This window comes from Equus quagga, chromosome 19, assembly GCF_021613505.1.
Source record: "Equus quagga isolate Etosha38 chromosome 19, UCLA_HA_Equagga_1.0, whole genome shotgun sequence".
NCBI classification, from domain to species: domain Eukaryota; kingdom Metazoa; phylum Chordata; class Mammalia; order Perissodactyla; family Equidae; genus Equus; species Equus quagga.
In genome coordinates this window covers 31,654,679-31,679,077 of record NC_060285.1, presented here as the reverse complement: position 1 = coordinate 31,679,077, position 24,399 = coordinate 31,654,679, and the positions used below count along the sequence as shown (strand labels likewise).

At 35.1% G+C, this 24,399-nt stretch overlaps 1 protein-coding gene across 3 annotated transcripts in view; it reads left to right on the top strand.

The window, feature by feature from the left end:
- TMTC3 (transmembrane O-mannosyltransferase targeting cadherins 3) overlaps positions 1-13,906 on the top strand; it is a 57,121-nt gene extending 43,215 nt beyond the window's left edge. The window contains exons 11-15 of one of the 3 annotated variants that reach the window (XM_046646315.1): positions 3,763-3,866; positions 5,134-5,357; positions 6,918-7,144; positions 8,864-9,670; positions 12,220-13,905. In XM_046646315.1, the coding sequence (XP_046502271.1) occupies positions 3,763-3,866; positions 5,134-5,357; positions 6,918-7,144; positions 8,864-9,670; positions 12,220-12,245 (1,388 nt within the window). In that variant the 3' untranslated portion in view covers positions 12,246-13,905. Of the gene's footprint in view, positions 1-3,762; positions 3,867-5,133; positions 5,358-6,917; positions 7,145-8,863 lie in introns of all 3 variants that reach the window. The other 2 variants (XM_046646316.1, XM_046646317.1) reach the window with 2 other exon arrangements.
- Positions 13,907-24,399: the final 10,493 nt, after the last annotated feature.

Genomic DNA, 24,399 nt, shown 5'->3' with positions numbered 1-24,399 from the left:
AGATAACAATTTGGAACAAGCGTGTAAGTGGTATTTAAAACCCTGGAACAGTCTGGCATCACTTGGAGTAGGGATTCGTAGCATTTTAAAGTTATTTAAAAAAAAAAAACTTCAGTGTGAAGCTTTTCTTGCTTAGCCAGAATAAACATAAGCTAGCTATACAGTGGTCTTTGACCAGGCGACATGTATGTCATGTTCAACGATTGCGATTTTTTTGTCTTGGTGGTTACAAGTGTTTAAAAAAGATCCCAATTCACCAAGATAAAATTTTTGCAAAGGGAATTACAGTTTCCATAAACACCTTTACAGTACGAGGGTAGTTTTTCTCAAGGAACACCGGAATTCTCCGAATCTTTGAAACTCTTGATGTCAGAAATGGATCATGGACCTGTAGTTCAACTTTGATTCTGTCAAGATGGAAATTATGTATTTTTTTTTTTTTGGTGAGTAATGCGGGGTCGGTGAACCAAGGAGTCGAAAGAAAGATTTCTTGGACTCTCAAGATCTGGCAGTAGTGCTCTTTTATTTAGAGAGTAGTGTGGAATAGCATGGGGACAGGGCCCATGGGCAGTCAGAGCTGCTGCTGCTGCGTGGGGACAGGGCCCACGGGCAGGAGGAGCCACTGCTGCTGCCCCGAGTTGAGGGTTAGGGCTAATTTTATAAGGCATGGGTATGTGAGTCATTTCTTTACAAGACAAAGGAATGAACATGAAAAAAAGTTAAAATGGTATCAGTGCAGGTAGGGTCTGGTCATTGGGTGATCCCAGGACTTTTAGACAAGAATCAAATCGGATTAAGTAAAGGTCAGAAGCCACCACCCTAAATCAGTTACATGAGATTGCCAGACAGCAACCAACTTAAGTTCTTGCCTTCCCCATTAAGAGTTTCTAGGGACAAGGTCATCTCTCTTCTTCTTCCTGGTACAGAGAGGGAGGCACCTTTTACAGATAGAGATTTACCTTACAAATGTAAATGTGTCCCAACAAGGGCAAGTTCCATTCCCCAGAGCCTCCCTCCCTGTCCCAGTTTATCGAAAGCAATCAGCCCCAGACAATCCCGATGCCAAAGAGACATATCCTGGGGTGGCCAATTTCAGGTCCCTACAAGGTCATCCCCCCTTCCTTCACAAATGCAAATATCTCTCAAAGAGCAAGCAAATTCCAGTCCTCGGAGCCTGCTTCTCATCTGCAGTTTTAAAAGTAACCAGCCTAAAATCCTCATCAGTGAGAAAGATTGTCCCTGAGCTAACATCTGTGCCAGTCTTCCTCTATTTTGTATCTGGGACGCCACCACCACAGCTTGGCTCGATGAGCGGTGTGTAGGTTTGCACCCGGCATGTGAACCCGCAAACCCAGGGCCGCCGAAACGGAGTGCACAAATTTAACCACTATGCCACCAGGCCGGCCTCTGAAAGTGATTTTTAAAGAGTTTTTAAGAGTTTCCAGATGTTTATAAATTTATCTTTTTAAATGAATTAACGGACAGTTTTGTGGACAAGAAATACTGGAAAGCAACATAGATGCCTGGGGCCGTCAGTGTGATAATGCTTAACTCACTGTTGGTAGCTGAAGAGTTATTAAGCACAGAGTTGCCTGATACTTGCCAGTGCTCATTTATGTTGAATTAAAGATGAACTGCTTGATTCATGCTACTGTTGGTATGGATAGTTCACTTATAATAGCAAGATTTTTCTTTGAAATTCTATAGCTTTTTAGTCATTTAAATGTCATTGATTTTTACATCTTGCCTGCTTTTCTTACCTTCTTTTTCAAATTTAAATTTACCTTACCAATAATGCTATTTCCTCCTCAGGAATCTTAAAGCTTTGTAAGGTAAAAAGAAATTGCTTACAAATTATGTCTTTCATTTTATTAGCTGTGTTATGTAGTCTTTTTGATCCTAAAGGCTACGTAATTGCTGTCTTTGTTCTTTGAGAAAGTAGGGCTGCTTTACTCTAGTGTCTAAAGTCTTCATTGCTGAGAGTATCTCCCTGCCATAATTCTAAGAATCTGATTGCAGTGGGTAGTAATTTGCTTCACCTTGCAAACAAATAGATCACCTCTTTCTTTTCTAAGGTTGGTTGGGGCTGATTTCAGTAACATTTTAAAATAGTTAGTAGACATAATTACACTTCTATTTATCTAAACTGTCAGTTTATTTGTTCTTTCCTTAGATTCTTATTGTATAATTAATTTTTTCAGATTCTATATATCCTTAGTTTTTCCTAAATAACTTTCTGATCTCTATAGTAAATGGTATAGATTTTTCTGATCTTAAAAAAAAAAAGGAGCTATATAAGAACAAAGACTGCCTACTCTTTTTATATGTACTTGGTAATGCAGTGAATTTCAGCCTTGGCTCTACATCAAAATTGCCTTTGAAACTTTTTAAAAACATTTGTGCAGATCCTATTCCTGAAGATTCTGTTGTGATAGAGCTGGATGGTGCGAAGGAATCTGAATTTTTAAAAGCTACATAGGTATGCTGATTTGCAGCCAAGATTGGGAATGGTTAGCATAAACTTTTTTTTTTTTTTTGCTTGACCCGCACCTGTGACCCCATGACACTCAGCAATACATCTAAAAACAAGACATTAACCCCTTTCCTCCAACCTTGTCCCCTAGTTCTCTAACCAAACCTGTACTGCATCTGACAGTTTTTGTGCAGTGCACACAATTGCCAGCCTGAAACATAATGTAGCAAGATCTTAGGACTGTTACTCTCCTCCTAGGGGAATGCCTAAAATATATATGCTTGGCCCCTATGTGTCCTGGGAGTTGCAGGCAGAGAACTATTCCACAATTGCAAAATCATCGGTTTCACAGGCAAGTAGTAATTATAATTTGAAACCTTGTCATGTCTGTTAGAGATTCATGTTGAGTAAAATTTGTCTGATTTAAGATCTTCTCCCTTCTATCTTTATTCTACTTTTTTGAAATATATACTGGGAAATGTGTCTTAAAACTAGTGTGCAATGAACCCTAGGATTTTTCTTATTTAAATTACATATTTTTCTATCCCTGAATACATTTGCTGAGGATTGGGTTTTCCATATTAGAAAATGAGACAAAAGTTCCTGACATTCTAATATTAAACAATCTTTTTAAAAGTTTTAAGTAAATTGTATAGGAATTTATCATCATTTAAGAGAGATGGGCTGCTGTATCTTAAGTAATAGCTATAGAATCCAGATATTCCATTGTATGTGCTTTCCAACCACATTCACAAAAATTTTTGAAAACAAAATCACAGAGTTTTTTCAGTCTCTACCCCTATTCAGCCATGGGTGCATATTTGTTAGTTATATACTTGAAATAATTCTAGGAATCATGATGATCCTTTTCACTTTTAGAGTTGAGTCACAGTTTTTGAGTGAATTCCAAAGTTATGTGATTAAGAAAATGGAAATAAGCCTTAGTATAGTATAGTAAAATATAGTGAAGGGAAATGATGTAAATTTTTCTTTACTTCTATTTTCCCCCTCTCATGTCTTAACTCTTCAAGGATCCATTCAAATAGTTTTTTCATGTCATATGTATATTTTCTGTCCTTACCGTACTTTATTTAATAATTTTCTAGTGTAGCATTGATCCTAAGCTATATCAAGTTGTGTTAGAAGAGCTTTAAGGAGGAAGCAGGACCTATTGCCTGCTTTTGCATTTTTTGCCTAGTGTGTTTGTTGCTAGAAACATGTCTTCTTAGTAGTTTACATTGAATACTATTTAGTATATTTGCCAACAGATGATTCTTTTAAACTTTTAGATGATATTGGTGCCCACATGAATGTAGGAAGAACTTATAAAAATTTAAATAGAACCAAAGAAGCTGAAGAATCTTACATGATGGCGAAGTCCCTGATGCCTCAAGTAAGTGGTCATAGTTTATATCTATTGTGTCATGTCTACTAGATGTCCATATTGAATAGAATTATCTAAAGAGAAAATCTTTCTCTTTTCAATTTATTGATATAAAAGTAAGGTGTCCAATGAACCATCTTTTACTGCAAGTTTTATAAAGTAGTACATTTACTTTTCCAGCTACTTAATTTTTTAAAAAAATTTTAGTCTATTTATGAAAACTAAATCCATAAAGTTCGGAATTTTTGATATTCTTGATTATAAGTTACTGATGAATTAAATGACTGAAGAGAATTTTATTTATGTTAAGCACTAAATTCAACATCATTCCTATCAAAAAGTAAATGAATAAAACAAAGCGATAAAACGAATGGATACGTCTGTTGCTGTGTTGTGCCCATCAGTGTTATAATGACACGAGTACAGGATTCATTGGCTATCACAATACAGTGTCAAAGCTGGCAAATCTGATCCTCCCCTCAACCAGCTGTGTGTCATCAGAAAAGATAGTTTGCCCTGGGCTACAGTGTTCTCAACTGTAGTATATATTAATACTATGGTAATAATAATAGTAATATTAAAATGATTGAATGCATAGTTTGGTAAATGTTTTAAAAACAGAGTTGGACCACATGGTATCTTAAGAATTATTTCAGTCCTAAAATTCTAAAGTTAAATTCTGTTCAGTGTAGATTCTTACTGGATACAATTTATTATGTTCATTGAAAATTTGTGTACATATGTATTACATATAATAACCTTTACTTAATCTGGATAATCAGAGAGTTTTGTTTCCTAACTCCACCAGATAAGTGAGGTTTTACTGTAACTCTGAAATAAAATTAATTTCCCTTTGTCACAACCAGAAAATATTTTGCTGACAACATGAAAGCTGACATGGTGTAACAAATTCACTAGACTGAGAGAAAGGAGAACTAAGTTCTATTCCTGGTCTGACACAAACATAGTAAGAGACATTAGCCTCTAAAAGTTGTGATTTATGTGACTTCACAAAATTATACATATAAATAAAAAGCTAACAATATTTTGCTGAGCTGGCATGAATGAAAAAATATATCCTTAAGTGCCACAAAATATTTTATTTATGTTTCATGAATACTGATGTTTTCACATTTTTGTGATCTATTTTAATATAGCAGTAAAACTGGTAGGATAATCTTTTTATGTTCTGTGTGAAATAAGCCAATAGAAATACTTTTGATTTTTATTTGATACTGCAATATCAAATTATGAAAATGCCTTTCCTTCTGAACAGATTATCCCTGGTAAAAAATATGCAGCCAGAATTGCCCCTAACCACCTAAATGTTTATATCAATCTGGCCAACCTGATCCGAGCAAATGAGTCCCGACTGGAAGAAGCAGATCAGCTGTACCGACAAGCGATAAGCATGAGGCCCGACTTCAAGCAGGCTTACATTAGCAGGTGCTGTAGTCTGCTTTACGCTGTCGCTCTAGAAGATGGAAGCTGCATTTGCATGTACATTTTGACTTTTTGTCTAAATTGGTTTTTTTTTCTTTTAGCAATCTTAGTTGGCAACCAAGAGCATAGAAATAGAGCCTGTTTAGACTAACAAATTTAACTGATTTGATTTGAAATTGATAAGAGAGTCTATAACCTATAATGGCAAACTTAGGTTTTAGATGAAAGGGTAGAAGAAGCTGCTTAGTTTCATTTGCTTCTCAATACCAAGTTCATTTTTATTTAAAACCCTTGGGACTTACATTTTATAATAATTACCTTTAATTTCCAATTTTCAAGAGCTTTCTTAAATAAATACTGAGAATTGACTGGTTATTGATGCCTTTACCGCAAAGAAACTTTTTAGTTGTCCATAAAAAACAATTTTGGTATCACATATTAGGACTTGATACTTTTTCCCATATAAGTGTTGTCGTTTTTATTATACTTGAGGAAGATTGTATAGTAAACTATGTTTTGTAGTCTGACCCAGAAACCTAATCATAATTTATAACTGTTTCTATGGGGAAAATCATGCAGAATTTAGTAAGTTTTTGAGATAAAATCTGTTTATAAGTTGGAGGCTGTACTTATTCAGCTTTATCCAGTACTTGTTGAAATTCACTAAGTTCACTGGGGTTGCATCTGTAAATAAAACCTATCATCTTAGTATATAAAGAATTATTCAACAATCTCTGCATTAAAAAATAGCATTTTGGACAAACACTCATTCTGGCAGTTACTTAATTGAGAATATTAATAGTTCATTTGATTTCATTCCTGTGCTGATACTTTAGGAAAGAATAGCATCATAGTAAAAGTTACTCTCATATCGCTACTTAAATTGATTTGCACATATGTACTTAGGCAAAATGACTTTTTGAAGCTCTGTAACAGAAAATAGAACCATCTTAGAAAGATTTGTAAAATGGTTTTCAAACTGTAGTCCTCAGTTCCAGATGTATTCCTCAAAGGTGTCTGCAGGTGGCACCAGCACCTTCCCTACCCAGTCAGCTCTTTTAGTTTTTTTTTTCTTTTCTTTTATGAATGGTCATTTTATAAGGATATGTTGAAGAAGACTAAATTAATGTAAGAAGGGGTTAAAAGTTTCAAATGTCCTCCTTTTTGTATGGTGAGACTTCTAACATAGATTTGCATGGTAAAATTTCCCTATCACAAAGGCTGCTACTTCTTCTGCTGACAAATTGGTCTCCCACTCTGGCTGCTGCCGTTTTTCTGATGTGGTCTAGTCTGCTTTCTTGCAAGATATATTCAAATCTATTTTCTCTGTCCCCCTTTCTTGGGTACCTCCCACATCTTACTCTCTAAAGTCAGGCATACTTTTTCCTTCTTTAATAATATTTAAAAACATATTCAGGCCGAATTTACTTAAACTAATGAGGTCAGGTTTGAGGACAGTTTCAGATAGTTATTTTTGAAAGACAACTGTAAGAGCCTAAGTTAAAAGGAAAAAGGAAAGCTATGAATATGTGGAAAAGCTTAAAACTTGTGGAAAATAGTATCTACAAACTGACATGTAATGTTTGAAGTAAAGCTTGTGTTTGATTTTTTCCACAGAGGAGAATTGCTTTTAAAAATGAATAAACCTCTGAAGGCAAAAGAAGCATATCTTAAAGCACTAGAGCTGGACAGAAATAATGCAGATCTTTGGTACAACTTGGCAATTGTTCATATTGAACTGAAAGAACCAACTGAAGCCCTAAAAAACTTTAATCGTGCTTTAGAACTAAATCCAAAGCATAAGTTAGCATTATTCAATTCTGCTATATTAATGCAAGAATCAGGTATGTTTTTTCAAAATATTTCTATATTTAAACATATTATAGTTTGAAATATAATAAAAGCTTAACTTACATTACCCATAGCAAATGTTTTATGAATGGATAGTTTGTCAAAACTGTGCATAAATGATTTATAAGAATATTTAAAATACTTGAAGTAAACTTTTCACATAATGTGCACTAACATATATGACAGTACTAATTGTTAGTTCTTCTGGTATGTGTTAAGACTTTTTAGGCAGTCTATTAAGCTATGCCTTATTAATCTACTCTGTCATTTTATGCATGGAAATATAATCTCTTATATACATACACCATCCAAGTAATCTGAACTTGTAAAAGTTTTTTACCTATTTTTTTCTAGGGAGCCAAGAGCATTATATGTTCTAGAAAAAAATAGTGTCCTATTTTCTCTTGGTTTATAAGACCGAATACTTTTGATATCATTTTATATCCAGTCTTACTGTTTTCTCAGATATTGTTATATCTGGTATTTTCTATAATTTAGCAGAACTAAATTATTCATCACAATAAATCAGGATCTTTGATATGTAAGACTTTCAGTACTACTTCAGAAAGCTGTATATATCATTTATAATCTTAATTTTTATGTTCAGAAAAGTCTGTATATTTACACTTTTTTGGTTAATTCTTAGATACTTTTTTAAAACTTTGAAAAAATGAAAAAATCATAAAATCATATTATTTTAGAGCTAAAAAGGACCTTTGAGTCTATTTTTGCCAATCTTCTATTTAGTAGATTAGAGAGTGAGGATCAAGTAGGTCTAATACCTACCCCAACTTCATATGGCTAGTTTAGTAACTAGTCCAAGACAAGAACTTAAGCCTACTGATTTATTTTCAAATTTTCTTTATTCACTGTATTGTCAAATAAAAGAATAGAGGGAGAACTGTATGCCTGGTATTCGAAAAAAACGTGAGTTTGGAGAAAAGCTAATAGTACGGTTGTAAAGTTAGCTAACCTTAGTAATCATGAAAGATGCCTGTTATCCAACACAAGATTGCACCCTAAGGTTTGTAGATGTAGAACTTGAATTTTTTTTGTTTTATTTACCGTAGAAATTATCTTAATATATGTTTCCTAAATCCTAATTTATATTTATGTTTTATATTTAATGGTATATTTTTACCTTTGAAACATCCTAAAAAATTTGAAGTAACATACAAAAATCTCTGATTTAGTAAGGCTGAAACATTTTGTTTACTCAGTAATAGTTACTGTTTGCGGAGCATTTTTACATATGGCTCATATAGTTCTTAGACAATTCAATAAGTTAACCCAGGCAGTTAAATAACTTGTTCGGTGCATAAGTCATAGCGTTAACAGAGTCAACATTGAATACATGTCTTTGTGGGCAAATCTAGTACCTCTTCCCGTTACTTCTCTATTCTTCCTCTGCTACTGCCAGCTAGTGTCTAAACTATAAAGAGATATTTCACCCACTTTGGTTTTTGAGATGCTCTTACTGCTTTAAAGGAAAGGAAATAAGCTATCATTTCCATGTTTCAAACACACTGTCTTTCCTATGAAGACTTCAAGGTTTTCGCTCTCTGCTTTTTGATTTAGGTACAGCAGTTAGTTGTTTTGATGCTGTCTTTTTGTAATCTAACTCAATAAATACTTGAAAGTGGCTTTTTCCCTCAGACTTAATTCACTTGCTAACAATATAGTTTTTTTCTTCTTAAAAAAATTATTCTTAGGTGAGGTTAAACTCAGACCTGAAGCTAGAAAACGACTTCTGAGCTATATAAATGAAGAGCCACAAGACGCTAATGGCTATTTCAATCTGGGAATGCTTGCCATGGATGACAAAAAGGACAGTGAAGCAGAGATGTGGATGAAGAAAGCCATAAAGTTACAAGCTGACTTCAGAAGTGCTTTGTTTAATCTGGCTCTCCTATATTCTCAGACTGCAAAGGAATTAATGGCTTTGCCAATTTTGGAAGAGTTACTTAGATACTATCCTGATCATATCAAGGGTCTCATTTTAAAGGGAGACATTCTGATGAATCAAAAGAAAGATATACTTGGAGCAAAAAAATGTTTTGAAAAGATTTTGGAGATGGATCCAAGCAATGTGCAAGGAAAGCACAATCTTTGTGTTGTTTATTTTGAGGAGAAGGACTTATTAAAAGCTGAAAGATGCCTGGTTGAAACATTGGCATTAGCACCACATGAAGAATATATTCAACGCCATTTGAATATAGTCAGGGATAAAATTTCCTCATCTAATATTGTAGAACAGCCAGTATTCCCAGCTGGTAAAACCTCAGGTGTAGAAGGAGACAAAATTCCAACTGAAAATGTAAAAGGAATCAGAAATGAACCCAGACCCACCCAGATAATAAATACAAGTGATAATAAAAGTCAGTCTAAATCCAACAAACAATTAGGAAAAAATACAGACAAAGAGACCCCTCACAAAACAACAAAAGAAATAAAAGAAATTGAGAAGAAAAGAGTTGCAGCTTTAAAAAGACTAGAAGAGATTGAACGTATTTTAAACGGTGAATAGCATTGCTCTTTAGTCTTTACCATGTGACAGTGGTTTCAAAGACCTTCAAAAAAAAAAAAAGAACTTCAGTCTATATCATTTGGTGGTTTATACTGGGAGCTTTGAAAAATAGCAAGGATACCTAACAGTCTCTTATAAGCTGCCTCTACGTATGATCAAAATAAGATTTTCATTAAAGGTCTATCTTAACCCAGGGTATGTGTTATATAAGATATGGCAGTAGTTTTCTGAGTTTTGGTGAATGTAGCAGAAAAATTAAAGGTGGCAGATTTGGATCTTTTATTATAGAAGGAAGATTCTTCTGGCTGAATAATCTTGACTACTGTCAATTGAAAATAATCTGAGGCCTGAATGATAATCCCCTGGGGGCAAATCCAACATGTGCTGGTTATCCTGTGAATTCCTATTTATTACCTGACTTCATTTTTCCTTTACCTGTTAGAATCTCTCGCTATGGATTAAAAACGCTTATTGAAAACATTCTTTTTTCTTCAGTAACCTATTTAACCAAGGGACTTTGCACTACAAAAGAATACTGGCTTCTTTCATGTGGTATTCTTTTGTTGATTTTTTAGAAAGAATGCCAGATGAAACATTTTAAAATAAGTCATATGACATGTTAGCTTAAAAATGTATTTTCGTAATTGTGTACTTGTCCTTAACTTCACTCTAAAATGCAATTTTTAATCAGGTAAACTTTAAAATATATATACATACACATGCACATTTCTAATGGTGCTCATATTTACTGCATTTTCATTTTTTTACATACTGGGAGTTTCACAGCATGAACCACATAATCATGACTATCTTTGACTTTTACTCTCCAAACTATTCTTATTTCTTAGAGTCACAGTCATGTTGAGAAGTCCCAATAATTACTATAATTTTATTTAAACTTTTGAGTTAAAACATAGTTTATGTTTCATCTTAGTGTTATCTCCTTAGTGTTACTTGATTTTTAATTTTGTTTCCAGAAACACCTCAGTCATTCTTAGATACCTTAAACAACTAAAATGAATTCTGTCTAACCGAAGGCAAAACAATGTGACAAAGTTTATTTTTAAACACTAAGTTTGTGGTATCTTGTTACTGTGTATATTTTTATTAAATATTTATTTTGACTACTGAGCTTTCATAAAAATTTTAAAGCTGTTTTAATTCTATCAAGTGTGGAAAACAAATTGCTACTGCATTTTCTATATGTACATATGTTACAGTTTAACCAAAATTCCATTATTTTTGGCCTGCTGTCCAGCTATAAAAGATAATTAGCCTAGGATGGAATTAATAAATTAACCCATTGATTTTAGCAAATTTAAACCTGAAAACTGTTAGTTTGAGTAGAGACAAATCAAATTTATTAATTTAAATCTGATTTTTTTTCTTGAGTTAAAATACGTTTCAGATGAGTTTTATATTACCTAATAAAGTTGGTTTTAATTTAAAATGTTAAAGCTCAAGCTATCATCCTGGGATAGTAACTAATTTCTAATTATGCAGTATTTCAAAAACTGTACTTCTGTTCCTTTGAGATACCTAATTTCTAATTATGTGTGTTTCAAAACCATATTTCCTGTAACTTCCTCTGAAGCAATGTTTTATAAATAGGTCACAAGAATCATGGTCTGCATTAAAGACCCACTCTTCCTAGGTTCCCTGAGGTTCTGTCATAGATTTCTTTTAGGCATTTTAAAGCAAGCACTGACACCAGTGGTAGTTCATTTTGATCCAGATTATGTTAAGCCTTAAAGCAATACCTAATTTCAGTTCTTAAACGGTGGCTTCTTGACTCCAGATATAAGGTTGAGTATACCTTATATATTATGACTGAAAAACGAAATCTCTGTTATTCTTGTGTTCTCTCCACATATCTTGAGAAAAAGTTTCTGAGTTTGGTCTCTTTTTGTTATATAGTATCAAGTGAGGATAGTTCAGAAAAGTAGAAAGAAATCATTCATGACAGCAGACTGTAATAAAGCCTTGAGTAATGTTTTAATAGTTATGTAACTACTCAAAGATAAAAGATACATTAATGTTATCCCATGATTTTTATAGAAAAAAGAATTTTCTCCTTATTAGCACTTAGAACAGTGCCTGTCATATAGGAAGTGCTCATATATTTGAATTTTTAATAATTTAAATTGAATCCACTCTGCATAATTAATAATTTTTCCAAATCACTTTTTCTCAACCCTCACTTCATATCAGAATCATCTGGAGAGCTCTGAATATGGACCTCACCCCATAACAATTAAATCTGAATTTCTTAGGTGTGGAACCATGCTTCAGTTTTTTTTAAAGCTCTGAGTGATTCTAATTTGTAGTCAGGCTTAGCAACCACTGCTCTAAATTAGTTCAAGAAAGTCCTTAACTCTCCTGCGTTAACTTTGTAAATTAGTAATATAACCCAATTAAGTTTTGATGTTTTAAGTTGCGTTAAAGAATATGCTATTCTGATAACTAGTATTTATTTCATCTTAAGTTCCATCAAACTTGTTTATATGTAAGATGATTATTTCTTCTCTTTCAACTCAACAGGAATTTTATCCAGTCTGTTCAGGTGAAAAAAAGGTAATGGATTTTCTTTTCACCTTTGGAGCTGCCTTTTTGGAGGAATCGAGGGTAGGGACATTTTAGCACAGTTTACTAACCTGTGGTTGAGAGTTGTGAGCTGTTGTTTGGAAAAGAAAGCTTGTCATATGTTTGTGTGCTAGTGAAAAGAGAGAGTTTAGTTCTCACTGTTTTACAAAAGAATCTACTCCCCAGGAGTTCTAGGAAAGCGTTGACAATCCCCAAGGGGCAATTATGTGACTCCTTCACAGCTTCTCAGAAGGTAGAGTTACGTTCTTCTCATATTGCTCCTATATGTGTTTGCTTCTTAACATTCAGAATTGGGAATTTTATCTTATAATTATTCCAGTAAAATTTTATGAAGTTGATGACTTGGAGGATAAAACAAACATGTTTGCAATTTTGTGTTGACTTTTATGTAAATATATGATATGTGAATTACACAATTCTAATAAAACATCATGCTTTTTCATTACATCTAATTTAAGCTCTCAACTTCATATTACAGAATGCTTCTTTAAAGATGCTTTAATGAAAAAATGTTATGAAAATATATAGATTTGTATGTCAATTTATACTTCAGAAATCCATATATTTGTCATATTTATTTTTTTAAAAGCCTCCTAATTGTCTGCATGACTAAATGGAATTTAAAATGAACCCTCAGAAATATCTGGGACCTTGTCCAAAATGTTATCTCTTGGAAGCTGTCAGACATCTATGTTAAGGTTTCATAAGGAAATAGTTTTAAATTGTATGCATTTTATATTACTATGGTGTCTGTGTGTACCATATTTCTAAATATCCAATATTAAATTACTTTTTAAAACTTTAACCTGAATTGCCTTTTAGTGTTAAAATGAAAAATACAAGTCTATCAAGAGATTTCTGCCCCCACAAAGAAGGAAGAGCTGGCGGGTAGTTTTATTAGCAGTGATCTGAGAGAGGCATGTTTTAAATTACTTCCTAATAGTGATACACTTTCAACTCTGAGTGACAGAAAGTAAATTAAGAAAATGAGACAGTTAAACTCAAATGTAGAATTTTATGCACATACTCAGTTGGAAGTCAGTGTAGTGAAATAATTAGGAGTTCTGGTTAATGGATCTGCCTGGATTTAAATCCTGGTACCACCCTTACTACTATAATTTAGGGGGAGTTGTTTACCTATATGTCCTCAGTTTCTTCATCTACAAGTTACGGGAAAATAGTTTGCTCATTAATTTAATAAGAGGAGATATATATCCTCTTGTAATAAACTGGCAGGTACCTTTGAAACTATAAATAGTGCATGCTTAGCTGTGTATACTGTAAATAGCCTTTACAAACATGTTTGACTAGGACCATAATTAACATCACTTAGTGAATTGTGATTTTTAAAAAAGCCATGATTTATTTATGTGATAGGCATAATTCTTTTTATGTGGCACCAAGAATGACAACTGTTTAATGTCCTTAACCAGTCGTACTGATCTGTTCATCCAGTGTTGTCATTATTATGTTTGATTGTGATTTGATAGTATTGCATTGTCAGACTAGGGAAAAAAAAGAAACACAATGATTTTAATTTTGCTAAAGAGTGGCCTTAATAATGGGCAGCTTTCCTAACAAGCGATTATTAACTTTTATCAGATGTTAATATCTGTTTTAGGAACATGACAGTATCTTTACATGTCGGATGTTTTAATTCATTTCTAAATTGGTTTGTTTAAATAAATTCAGCAAATGGAAATATATATATTTACATTAAATGTATCAATATATTTAAATTGCTTGGGACAGTTGTTGGCACATAGGAAATAATGGAGGTTATTAATGTAATCACAAGGGTTAGGCTTGCATTTGGTGCATATGGTTTGATATATGTCTTAGGAGAGATAATGTCAGTGATGGTCATGATAGCAAACAAATTATTAGGAATCTATATTAATGCTTGTTCTAGCCATTTAAGCCAACAGGTACATAGATAGCCTAAAATAAAATATTAAGTATTAAATTTATAAATTAATACATTAAATTATTAAAATGCATAAATGAGAACTCAAACTGACACCTTAAAATTGTACTTTCTTGCTCTTTTGCTGTTCACTGCCATCAGAGAGGTAGCATAAGATGAAATATTAGTGCCTAAATGTCTCCTAACACTTGATCTCAGGCAAATTCATGTTCTTCATGAATAACATTTCTGTGACTGTGCCAATGGATAACATGTCCCATCAAGTAGCATTTATAGCCTATGAGAACCTGCTACCTCGTGTTTCTGCCTTGAACAAACCAAACTGTTCTAGTTTGCCTTTTCTTAAAGACTTTCATGGTTAAAACTCAGTCTTCTTTACTCCTTCCTTCCCCCATGGCTCTAGTTTCTGATATTAGGAAAGTAGTTTAAGTTAATCCATACTAAAGTGTGAATGGTAGGTGGATCTTGTTCGCCATCTCAACACTTAATTCAAGTGAACCTCTTGCATTGTAAAGTTGCAGGCAGTATACTGGCAGTTAATTGATGTATATGGAGTTTCTCCACCGTTCTGCCTACCTAAGCAAAGAATTCAGAGAGGCCACAAAAAAAATTTTGTAACCTGAACAAAGCCACTTCTGACCAGAGTCCTGTTTTTGATGGGCCCTGGCAGGCCAGGTGACTGCCCTTTGGGAGTGGAATCAGAGTAACTGGAGTGTCAGCAGAATTGGACGTGGGCCCAATAGTGATATATGTAAAATTAATTCCTGGGCAGTGGATATAGGTGTGCATTTTAAATACATGATCTCTTTATATGATAACATTGCCTTCAGTGGAACTACAGTGTCATTTGCAGGCTTCTTTTCCTCTGCCTGTAATACTCATGTTCTCTATTCCACTCTTTTTTTCTCCTCCTCTCCTTGGAGCAGTGTTTTCAGCTATATATGATTCCAAATCTCCAGCCCAGATTTTCTCTAAGCTCCAGAACCATGAATCCAGTGGCCTACTAGACGTCACATCCACAGGCATTCATTCCCCCCAACCTCTCTTCCAGATTTCGTGTCTGCTTGATGATAAGTTTACAAAGAAAGAGAAAGAAAGAAAGAAAACAAAAATAGCCAACTTAGAGCAGGGAAGGGAGGTAGGGGAGAGAACAGAGGGACATGAGATCTTGCGAATGGTTTATCTACTCAAAACATTGGCAAAGTTTAAGACATCAATAGGGTAGATAAACATGATTTGGGGGCTTAGATTAAAAACAAAGACTACAGAGAATGTATGACTTCTAATCCATGAGGAGAAAACTCACTCTGATGGGATGTAGTAATGTGGTGAGAGCTAATAAGAAAGTGCGGTACAAAAGAAGATGTTAGACTAAAGGGCTAATATAATTGAAAGGAATGCAAAAGGGTTAAACCTAACCAAAATCAAACTCTCGAAGTTCTACTTTTCATATTTTAGTTCTATTCAATTGAATTTCTTTAAAATTGTTTTATTGAGGTCACATTGGTTTATAACATTGTGTAAATTTCAGGTGTACATCATTACATTTCAGCTTCTGTATAGACTGCATAGTGTTCACCACTGAAAGTCTGGTTTCCATCCATCACAATACATATGCGCCCATTTACCACTTTTGTTCTCCCCCCTGCTTTCCCTCTGGTAACCACCAATCTGTTCTTATCTATGCGTTTGTTCATCTTCCATGTATGCATGAAGTCATACAGTATTTGTCTTTCTCTGTATGACTTATTTCACTTAGCATAATACCCTCAAGGTCCATCCATGTTGTTGGAAATGGCACAACTGCATCTTTTCTATAGCTGAGTAGTATTCCATTGTATGTATATACTTCAACTTCTTTATCCATTCATCTGTTGATGGGCACTTGGGTTGCTTCCAAGTCTTAGCTTTTGTGAATAATGCTGCAGTGAACATAGAGGTGCATATATCTTTTTGAATTAGTGTTTTAATGTTCTTTGGATAATTAAATTTTATATAATGTATATTTAATTACACTGAGTTAAAATACAAGGTCCAACAATATGTTGTCTATGAAAAACACTTCAAAGTATATAGAAAAGTTAAACAGTAAAATTATGAGAAAAAGTCTACCAGTAAATATGAACCAAAGCAAGCTGGAGTAGCAGTTTTAATACATGACAAAATAGAATTCAAGGCCAAAAGGGGAAAAAAAGGCATAAGGGGAAAATGAATGATGTATACTGGTAAAAGGAACAATGGGACAAGAAGATATATCCATCATAAATATATGTCATCTAATGATACAACCTAAAAATAGATCAAGCAACAACAAACAATAGTATAGGGAAATAGGTAAATCAGAAATAACAAAACCCTCTGAGAAACTAATGAATCAAGCAGAGAAAAAAACATACAGATAAAGACCTAAATAATGTTTCAACTATTAAATTTGTATAGACTTTCACACTTGACACAGAGAATATGCGTTATTTCCTAGCACATATGGAATATTTACAGAAGTAGATATATATCAGGTCACAAAGGAAATCTCTGTAAATTCCAAAAGACTATGTTCTTTGACCATAATGCACATGTTCATAATAGTAACACAAAAATAGAAGCAACCCAAGTGCTCATCAGCAAGTAAATGGATAAGCAAGTTGTGATATAGTCAAACAATGAAATACTCTTCAGCAATATCAACAACGAAAAACTGATATGTATGACTACTTAGATGAATCTCTGAGCAAAAGAGTACGTTATGTATGATTTCGTTTATATGAAACCCTAGAACAGACTAATCTGTAGCGGACTGCAGTTCCCCATCTAGAACTACAGGGTGGGGGCAGAAGCAAAGGAGCCCAAGGGAACTTTTTAGGGTGATGGAAATATCCATGACCCAGTAATTTCACTCTGAGGTGTATTGACAACAGAAGTACATATACATATGCACTAAATGACAGACACAATAATGTTCTTAGCAGTATTATTTGTATGAGCCCCAACCTTGAAAAAAGCAAAATATTCATGAAAAATTGAAAAGATATTTAAATTATGTTATAGTCATATAATGAAATGCTTTGAATATACAATGAATATGCATGAACTGCCACATGTAATAATTTGGATGGATCTCACAAATATAATATTGGATAAAATGGCCAAACACAAAAGGTGCTACTATGATTCTATTTATATGAAGTTCAAAACCTAGCAAGATGCATTTGTGCTGGCACCAGTAAGGATAGTGGTTACCTTAGGAAAGGAAATAGGGTGTTTATTGGGAGGGAGCATGAGATGGGCATTGATGTTCTGGTATTGTTCTCTTTCTTCATCTGGGTGATGTTTACACAGGTATGTTCAACTTTTGACAATTCATTCAGGATATATGCTTTTTTCTGGATTTATAATAAACTTCAAAAAGAAGTTCAATAATATTAAAAGATGTATTTAAAGAAATGGAAAAAATACAGTAAAAATTTAGGAGAAATGTATACAAAAGAATCCTACAATCTCAGTTTAGTAATAAGTAAATAAGTAAATAAATATCAAAGAATGTAAACAATGATGGAAGAATGTACCATAGAATATTAATTTTTAAAATAGCTTTATTGAGATATAATTGACATACAATGAACTGCTCATATTTCAAGTGTATAACTTAAGTTTTGACACTCATGCACACCTGTGAAACCATCGCCACAATCCTGCTAGTGAACATATCCATCAGGCCTCAGCTGAAATTTCCTTGTGCCCTTCATAATCCCTCCAGGCCCTCTCCTCCCCTCCAGCCCTATCCCCAAACCACTCATAACGGTTTCTGCCTCTATAGTTTACCTTTTCTACAGTTTTATATAATAGAATCATACTTTTGGCTTCTTCCACTCTGTGATGAACTGAATGTTTGTGAGCCCCCCCAATTCGTATGTTGAAGCCCCAAACCCTAATGTGATTGTATTTGGAGGTGGAACATTTTGGAGGTAATTAGGTTTAGATACAGTCATGAAAGTGGGGCCTCCATGATGGGATTAGTGTCCTTATAGGAAGAGGAAGAGAGATCAGAGTTTTCTCTCTTTCCCCACCGTATGAGGACACAGCAAAAAGGCAGCTATTTGCATTGCCAGGGAGCAGGGTTCTTACCTGGAACCAAACCTGCTGGCCCTTTGATCTTGGACTTCTTAGCCTCCAGAACTATCAGAAATAAATGTCTGTTACTTAAGCCATCCAGTCTATGGCATTTTGTTAAAGGAGCCCAAGCTAAGACACAGAATGATTATTTTGAGATTCATCCCTGTTGCTGCATGTATCAATAATTCTTTTCATTTTACTACTAAGTAGTATTCCATTGTATGGATATACCACAGTCTTTATTCATTCCTCTCTTGGTGGACATACAAATGCAAATTTTTTCTCTGGTGCAGTGATTTTTATTTTCTCCTTTAAGTGTTATATATTTTTCAAGTACTAATCAATAAAAATGTTTTATTTCTATTGTTTGTACTGCACATTTTTGACTAGCTTCAATTTATTCCACTTCTACAAATGGCCATTTGGAGATTTAGTCCTCCCTCATGATCACTCCATGTGTTTCTAGAGCTGTAGAGGCCAGAACATATGACTCAGAACTAAGTCATTCAACGCTTAGTATTGACCCATCTGCTGAGATTCATTTCAGAAAGGGAATGGGACCACATCAAAGCCAATAAAATGATCCATGATTTTGCTAACACTTCATTGACTTAAAATGGGAGAGAATGTAAGTTTTAAATTATGGTAACCATCTTCCCACCATAAAGAGATCCTATGTGAGAATGGAGCCAGCACAGAGTAGGCAGATCATAAAGGCAATAAATTAGGTCAAGGGGCCATTGTTTGAGACCTGCTTAAACTGCATCTGAAAAGACGATAGAGTAAACCAAAGTGGAAGCCACTTCAGCCATATCTGAGTGGTTGTGCCAACTTTTGAACTGAGACCAGACTTTGTATGTAGTCTATCCAAGCTCATGAGGTCACATGAAAGGCAGTGTAGGCACTCAATGCAAGTCATGGAAGTTGGCAGTTTTGATTAAGTGTAAGCACTTAATCTGGTTAAACTGTCCACCGTGTGTCTTGTACCAAACAGGGAAACCGGATGAGAAAAGTTGTTTCGAAAAAGTTAGCATGTTAGAGCCTTTAGTAAGGTGAAACAAGAATGAGAAAGTTTAAGCTGGATCCATTCAATCTGAAAACAAAGAGATGAGAGAGTATTGGTTTTTTTGGGGTTATTTTTTTGAGGAAGATTAGCCCTGAGCTAACTACTGCCAATCCTCCTCTTTTTGCTGAGGAAGACTGGCCTTGAGCTAACATCCATGCCCATCTTCCTCCACTTTCTACGTGGGACGCCTACCACAGCATGGCTTTTGCCAAGCAGTGCCATGTCTGCACCTGGGATCTGAACTGGGGAACCCAGGGCCACCGAGAAGCAAAACATGTGATCTTCACCACTGGGCCACCGGGCCGGCCCCCGAGAGAGTATTGTTTTGATATAAGGGTTCATTCTCCCTGCAGTCTGAAGTCTGAGATAGCTGCAACTACAGTAGCGGGGTAGGCAAGCGTTAGCAAGCCAAATTCTATGCCCCAAGCTAACGCTGACTCAAGCAAAATCAGAAGTCGGAGACTTAGCCAGAAAGGTAGGTGAGAAAATTGTATCCTAGTATCTCAGGCCCCTCCCACATTCTTCCGTTTAAGCAATCATTGCCCATGAAGGGGATGAATTACTCCCATTGAGAAGATACAGTCCAGGGGCTCAGATACTGAGAAAAAGGACATTCAACTCAGGACTGAAGAGATTGGGAGGGCATTGTGCCTATTTTAGTTTCCTAGGGCTGCTGTAACAAAGTGCCACAAACTTGGATGGCTTAAAACAACAGAAATTTATTGTCTCACAGTTCTGGAGATCAAGGCGTTGGCAGGATTGATTCCTTCTGGAAGCAATGAAGGAGAATCTGTTCCAAAACATCCTGCTAGCTTCTGGCAGTTGTCGGCAATGTTCTTTGACACTTTAACCTCTGCCTGCATTCACATGGTGTTCTCTCTCTCATAATATTAGATTAAGGGCCCGCTCCATGCTAGTATGGCCTCATCTTGACTAATTATGTCTGCATCAATCCTATTTGCAAAGAAACTTACATTCTTAGGTCCCAAGTGTCAGGACTTCCACATATTTTTTAGGGGGACATAATTCAAGCTGCAACAATGGCCATGATCAATTTCTAGAAGACAGGAAATCCAAGGGTGATTTCCAGATTTAAAGACTGATTCTTCATGATATCTCTCTGTTTACTATCCCATTGTGTAGAGTGAATGGAAATAGATTAAAAATATATCCAGAGTTTAAATAAATTTTGCCATAGAGAAATCCTGAGTCTTATAAACAAGAGGCTAGGGCTGCTCATCTTAAAATAATCCTCAGGCTCCAGAACCTGGGGTTAATCAAAGTACAGTGATAAAGAATTACAGGAGGCATCTCAGATATGGTCGTGAAAAACAATAGTGTTAACTCAATAGGTTGAATTATCAAAGCAGACCCACACAAATCATAGATCTTACCTTACATCACACTGTACTAATAATTCAAAGGATAAAGGCAAACACCAGGTACAGGTAAAATCCATAAATTTCAGATTTTCCTACAATAAGAAAAATAGATGTATCAGAAATATCCTACTAAAACATTTTGTAGATAGGGAATTTAGTCCTCCCTCATAATCAGTCCATGTGTTTCCTGAGCTCTAGAGGCCAGAACATATGACTCAGAACTAAGTCATTCAATGCTTAGTATTACACTTAGTGCAAGGAGATCTGGTGTAAGTCATTCTTTCCCCTCTATGTCCCCTAGGGAAGAAGTGGTTTATTAACCTACCATTAACCACTTCCTTCTCAACAATGGAAGGAAGATTCTTCTAGAGAGCAAAGCTAGGACAACCAGACTGGAGGCCCAAGGAACTACATTCCACTTCTAGATTGAGCCTTTGCCTTGTCAGTCATGCAAGATATGCTATGAGTTATGTACTAGCAATCACTTTATGTTATTTCCCTTCTCCAATAGCAGCCTAGACAAAAATGTGTATTGGATGTTTTGGGATTCATTAAACTTACTATTTAGCATTAGTTTTCTGGGCCAAGGGGAGTCAGAGATGGGTCTGAGAAGACTGCACTTAACAGCTACTTTGGACTTAGAGCTGTACGCAGTAAGTGAATGAGACTTTGCATGTTACTGCTTTGGTAAGGGAAACAAGAGTATGTTTTCTGTGGGACATAGCCTAAGTTTATTAAGTATATAGAAATATTTTTTTTTAAAGATTTTATTTTTTCCTTTTTCTCCCCAAAGCCCCCCAGTACATAGTTGTATATTTCTTGTTGTGGGTTCTTCTAGTTGTGGTATGTGGGACGCTGCCTCAGCGTGGTCTGATGAGCAGTGCCATGTCGGCGCCCAGGATTCGAACCAATGAAACACTGGGCCGCCTGCAGCGGAGCGCGCGAACGTAACCACTCGGCCACGGGGCCAGCCCCCCATAGAAATATTTTTGAAGGTGATTGGATAGGAAGATGGGGTGGACAAATGAATGGACGTTTTCAACGTTATCTTTTCATTTGCTGTCCATCATCAATTCACCCTACTTCTAGTGCCATTTGAAGATTCATTCAGGGATGCTCCACTGAAGGGAAGCGTCTGAGCCACACTGATAGCAATAAGTATATTCTGTCCCCTTGGCTGTGGTCATTTGTAGCCAAATTCAGGAATTTGTATGTGACATAATCAGAATTAATAAGATGCTGGAACTTCCAAGACTCTCTTGCTCTTTTTCCATTGGATTTGGTTGAGAGATGATCTAAGTCTGGAGTCAGAGCAGCCATCTCCAAAAAGGAAAAGACATCGAATCTAACAGTAGAAGAGCACGATGAATGAACAGAAACAGAAAGAATCTGAGTCCCATTAACATCATTTGGTCCCCAATCAAGATGAAGTAGAAGCCCAAAACTGGACTTTTTACATACCTGAAACAATTACTTTCCTTTTGTTCTTAAATCCTTTTGGATTAGATTCCCTGTCACATGAAATTGAATAAAAGCTGACACATACTTTTTTGAACATTTAAATACATTTTCAGTGCTTTGCAATCCAAGAAAAACTTTTTCCAAAGCAACATGTTGTTTTTCTGGAGTCAGTCTGACATTAATCAAAGACAGATTGGAAGTGATGAAATTGCACAACAGGAGGGAATATCAGGAAATTTTTTTTCACATTTTCTAGGTTTTGTATCCTCTTTCAAAAATCTTCAAAAAATAAAATATCTAATTAATGTGATTTAAAATGTCCTAGATGATTCTTCTCCTGGCTTATCTCCTACCTCTCTCCTTCTCATCCATTTCACTCCAGCTCAACCAGCCTCCTTGCTGACCTCCCACCTGAGGGCCTTTGCACTTCCCTCTCTCTCTGCCTGGAATACTCTTCTTCCAAGTATCCATGTGGGTTCCAAAACTCATTTAGATTGCTTCTCAAACAAAATTGAACACTAAATGCAACGAAATATTAAAGAATGCATAAGGGTGAAGAGCTATGGAAGAGCGAACAATTGATTATAGGCCAGAACATCATAACATGGACATAATAAATGAACATAATAAAGGGAGACTAGTTCTTGAAAGAGAATTCTTAAAAATGAAAAAAGGAAATAAATGAATTATCATGGAGGTCATGCCTTCAAGTCCACTGTTTAGGGCACTGCCTTCCCAGGATGGATGTACCTGGTGACAGAACACACAAAGGTAACTGTGGCAGGCTGTGGAGATTTCAGGGAGTGGAGTAAAGGGATTATGATTCTGTAAAATACGTCCTTTTAATAATTCTCTCCTCTGCGTGATGCATGAGATAACATCTGTTGCCAATCTTTTTTTCTTCTTCTTCTCCCCAAAGCGCCTGAGTACATAGTTGTATACTCTAGTTGTAGGCCCTTCCGACTCTGCTATGTGGCACGCTGCCTCAGCATGACCTGATGAGCGATGCCGTATCCGGGCCCAGGATCCGAACCAGCGAAACCCTGGGCCGATGAAGCGATGCGCACAAACTTAACCACTCAGCCCGGGGCTGGCCCCTGTTTGTTTTAAACCACTAAGTTTGTCGTAATTTGTTACAGCAGCAATGAGAAACTTACAGTGATCATATCCTACACGCCTTGGGAACGGATAGAACTGGGGTTCAAAATTCAGGTCCGTTTTTTCCCCAAGAGTCCATTCCTTTTCAAACATGACATTTTTTCCCTGATTGTATTCTCTCTCTCTCTTGGGCAGTGCTGTGTAAATATCGACAAATCCAGATATTCAATCCCTCTTTGCAAGAATCTATTGGCAGACAAATTTGCTTTATGTTATAAGTCAAGTGGTATAATTCAGGTGGTTTTTTACATATCCAACATGATTTATTCAAGAGGAGGACAGGGTTCCGATCTTATAAGATATGCTTAAGAGTATTATCATAGGAATATGAAAAACTTATCTTTTGAGATTGAAATTAATAAAGTCAACATTAAAATGGATGAAACTATCAGTAGATATAAACTAGATTTAATGACAAATTGCTAAAATTATGTTGCTTTTGGACAAAGGTGTCTTCAGAACCAAATGAAAAGTAAAAGATATTTTTAAAACTTTGATCTTGATAAACTCGCCAAGTTCTAAATGTGATTATAAGCTTAATTGATCAGGAACACATGCTGATTTGCTCAACCATATACTTTCAGATCCTAGGTGGTTGAGGCATGTAAAAGGCACTCAAAAGATATTTTTGAGTAGTTGAATAAAATTGCTCTATTAGATGTTAAAAAGAACTTAAAATTACAAAATCATCAAAACTATGATACGATATAAAAATAGACATACTAATCAATGAAGAGAATAAAAAATCAAGAACTGTATTCTAAAAGTAACAATACTATGGTCTTCTGATGCTTACTGTGAGCCAAGCACTGTGCTAAGTGCTTTAAATGCCTTATCTTCTTTAATGCAATAATCTATTGCTATTTTTATCTTTCCCTCTCAAGGAAGCTAAGACTTAAAGAGGTCAGAGTGGTAAAAACAGGTTTTCTGTGATGTCAAATCCTATGTATTTATCCACTCTGTGATACTGACTTTAATAATTTAAAATTTGATGAAGGTGGCATTTTAGTTTC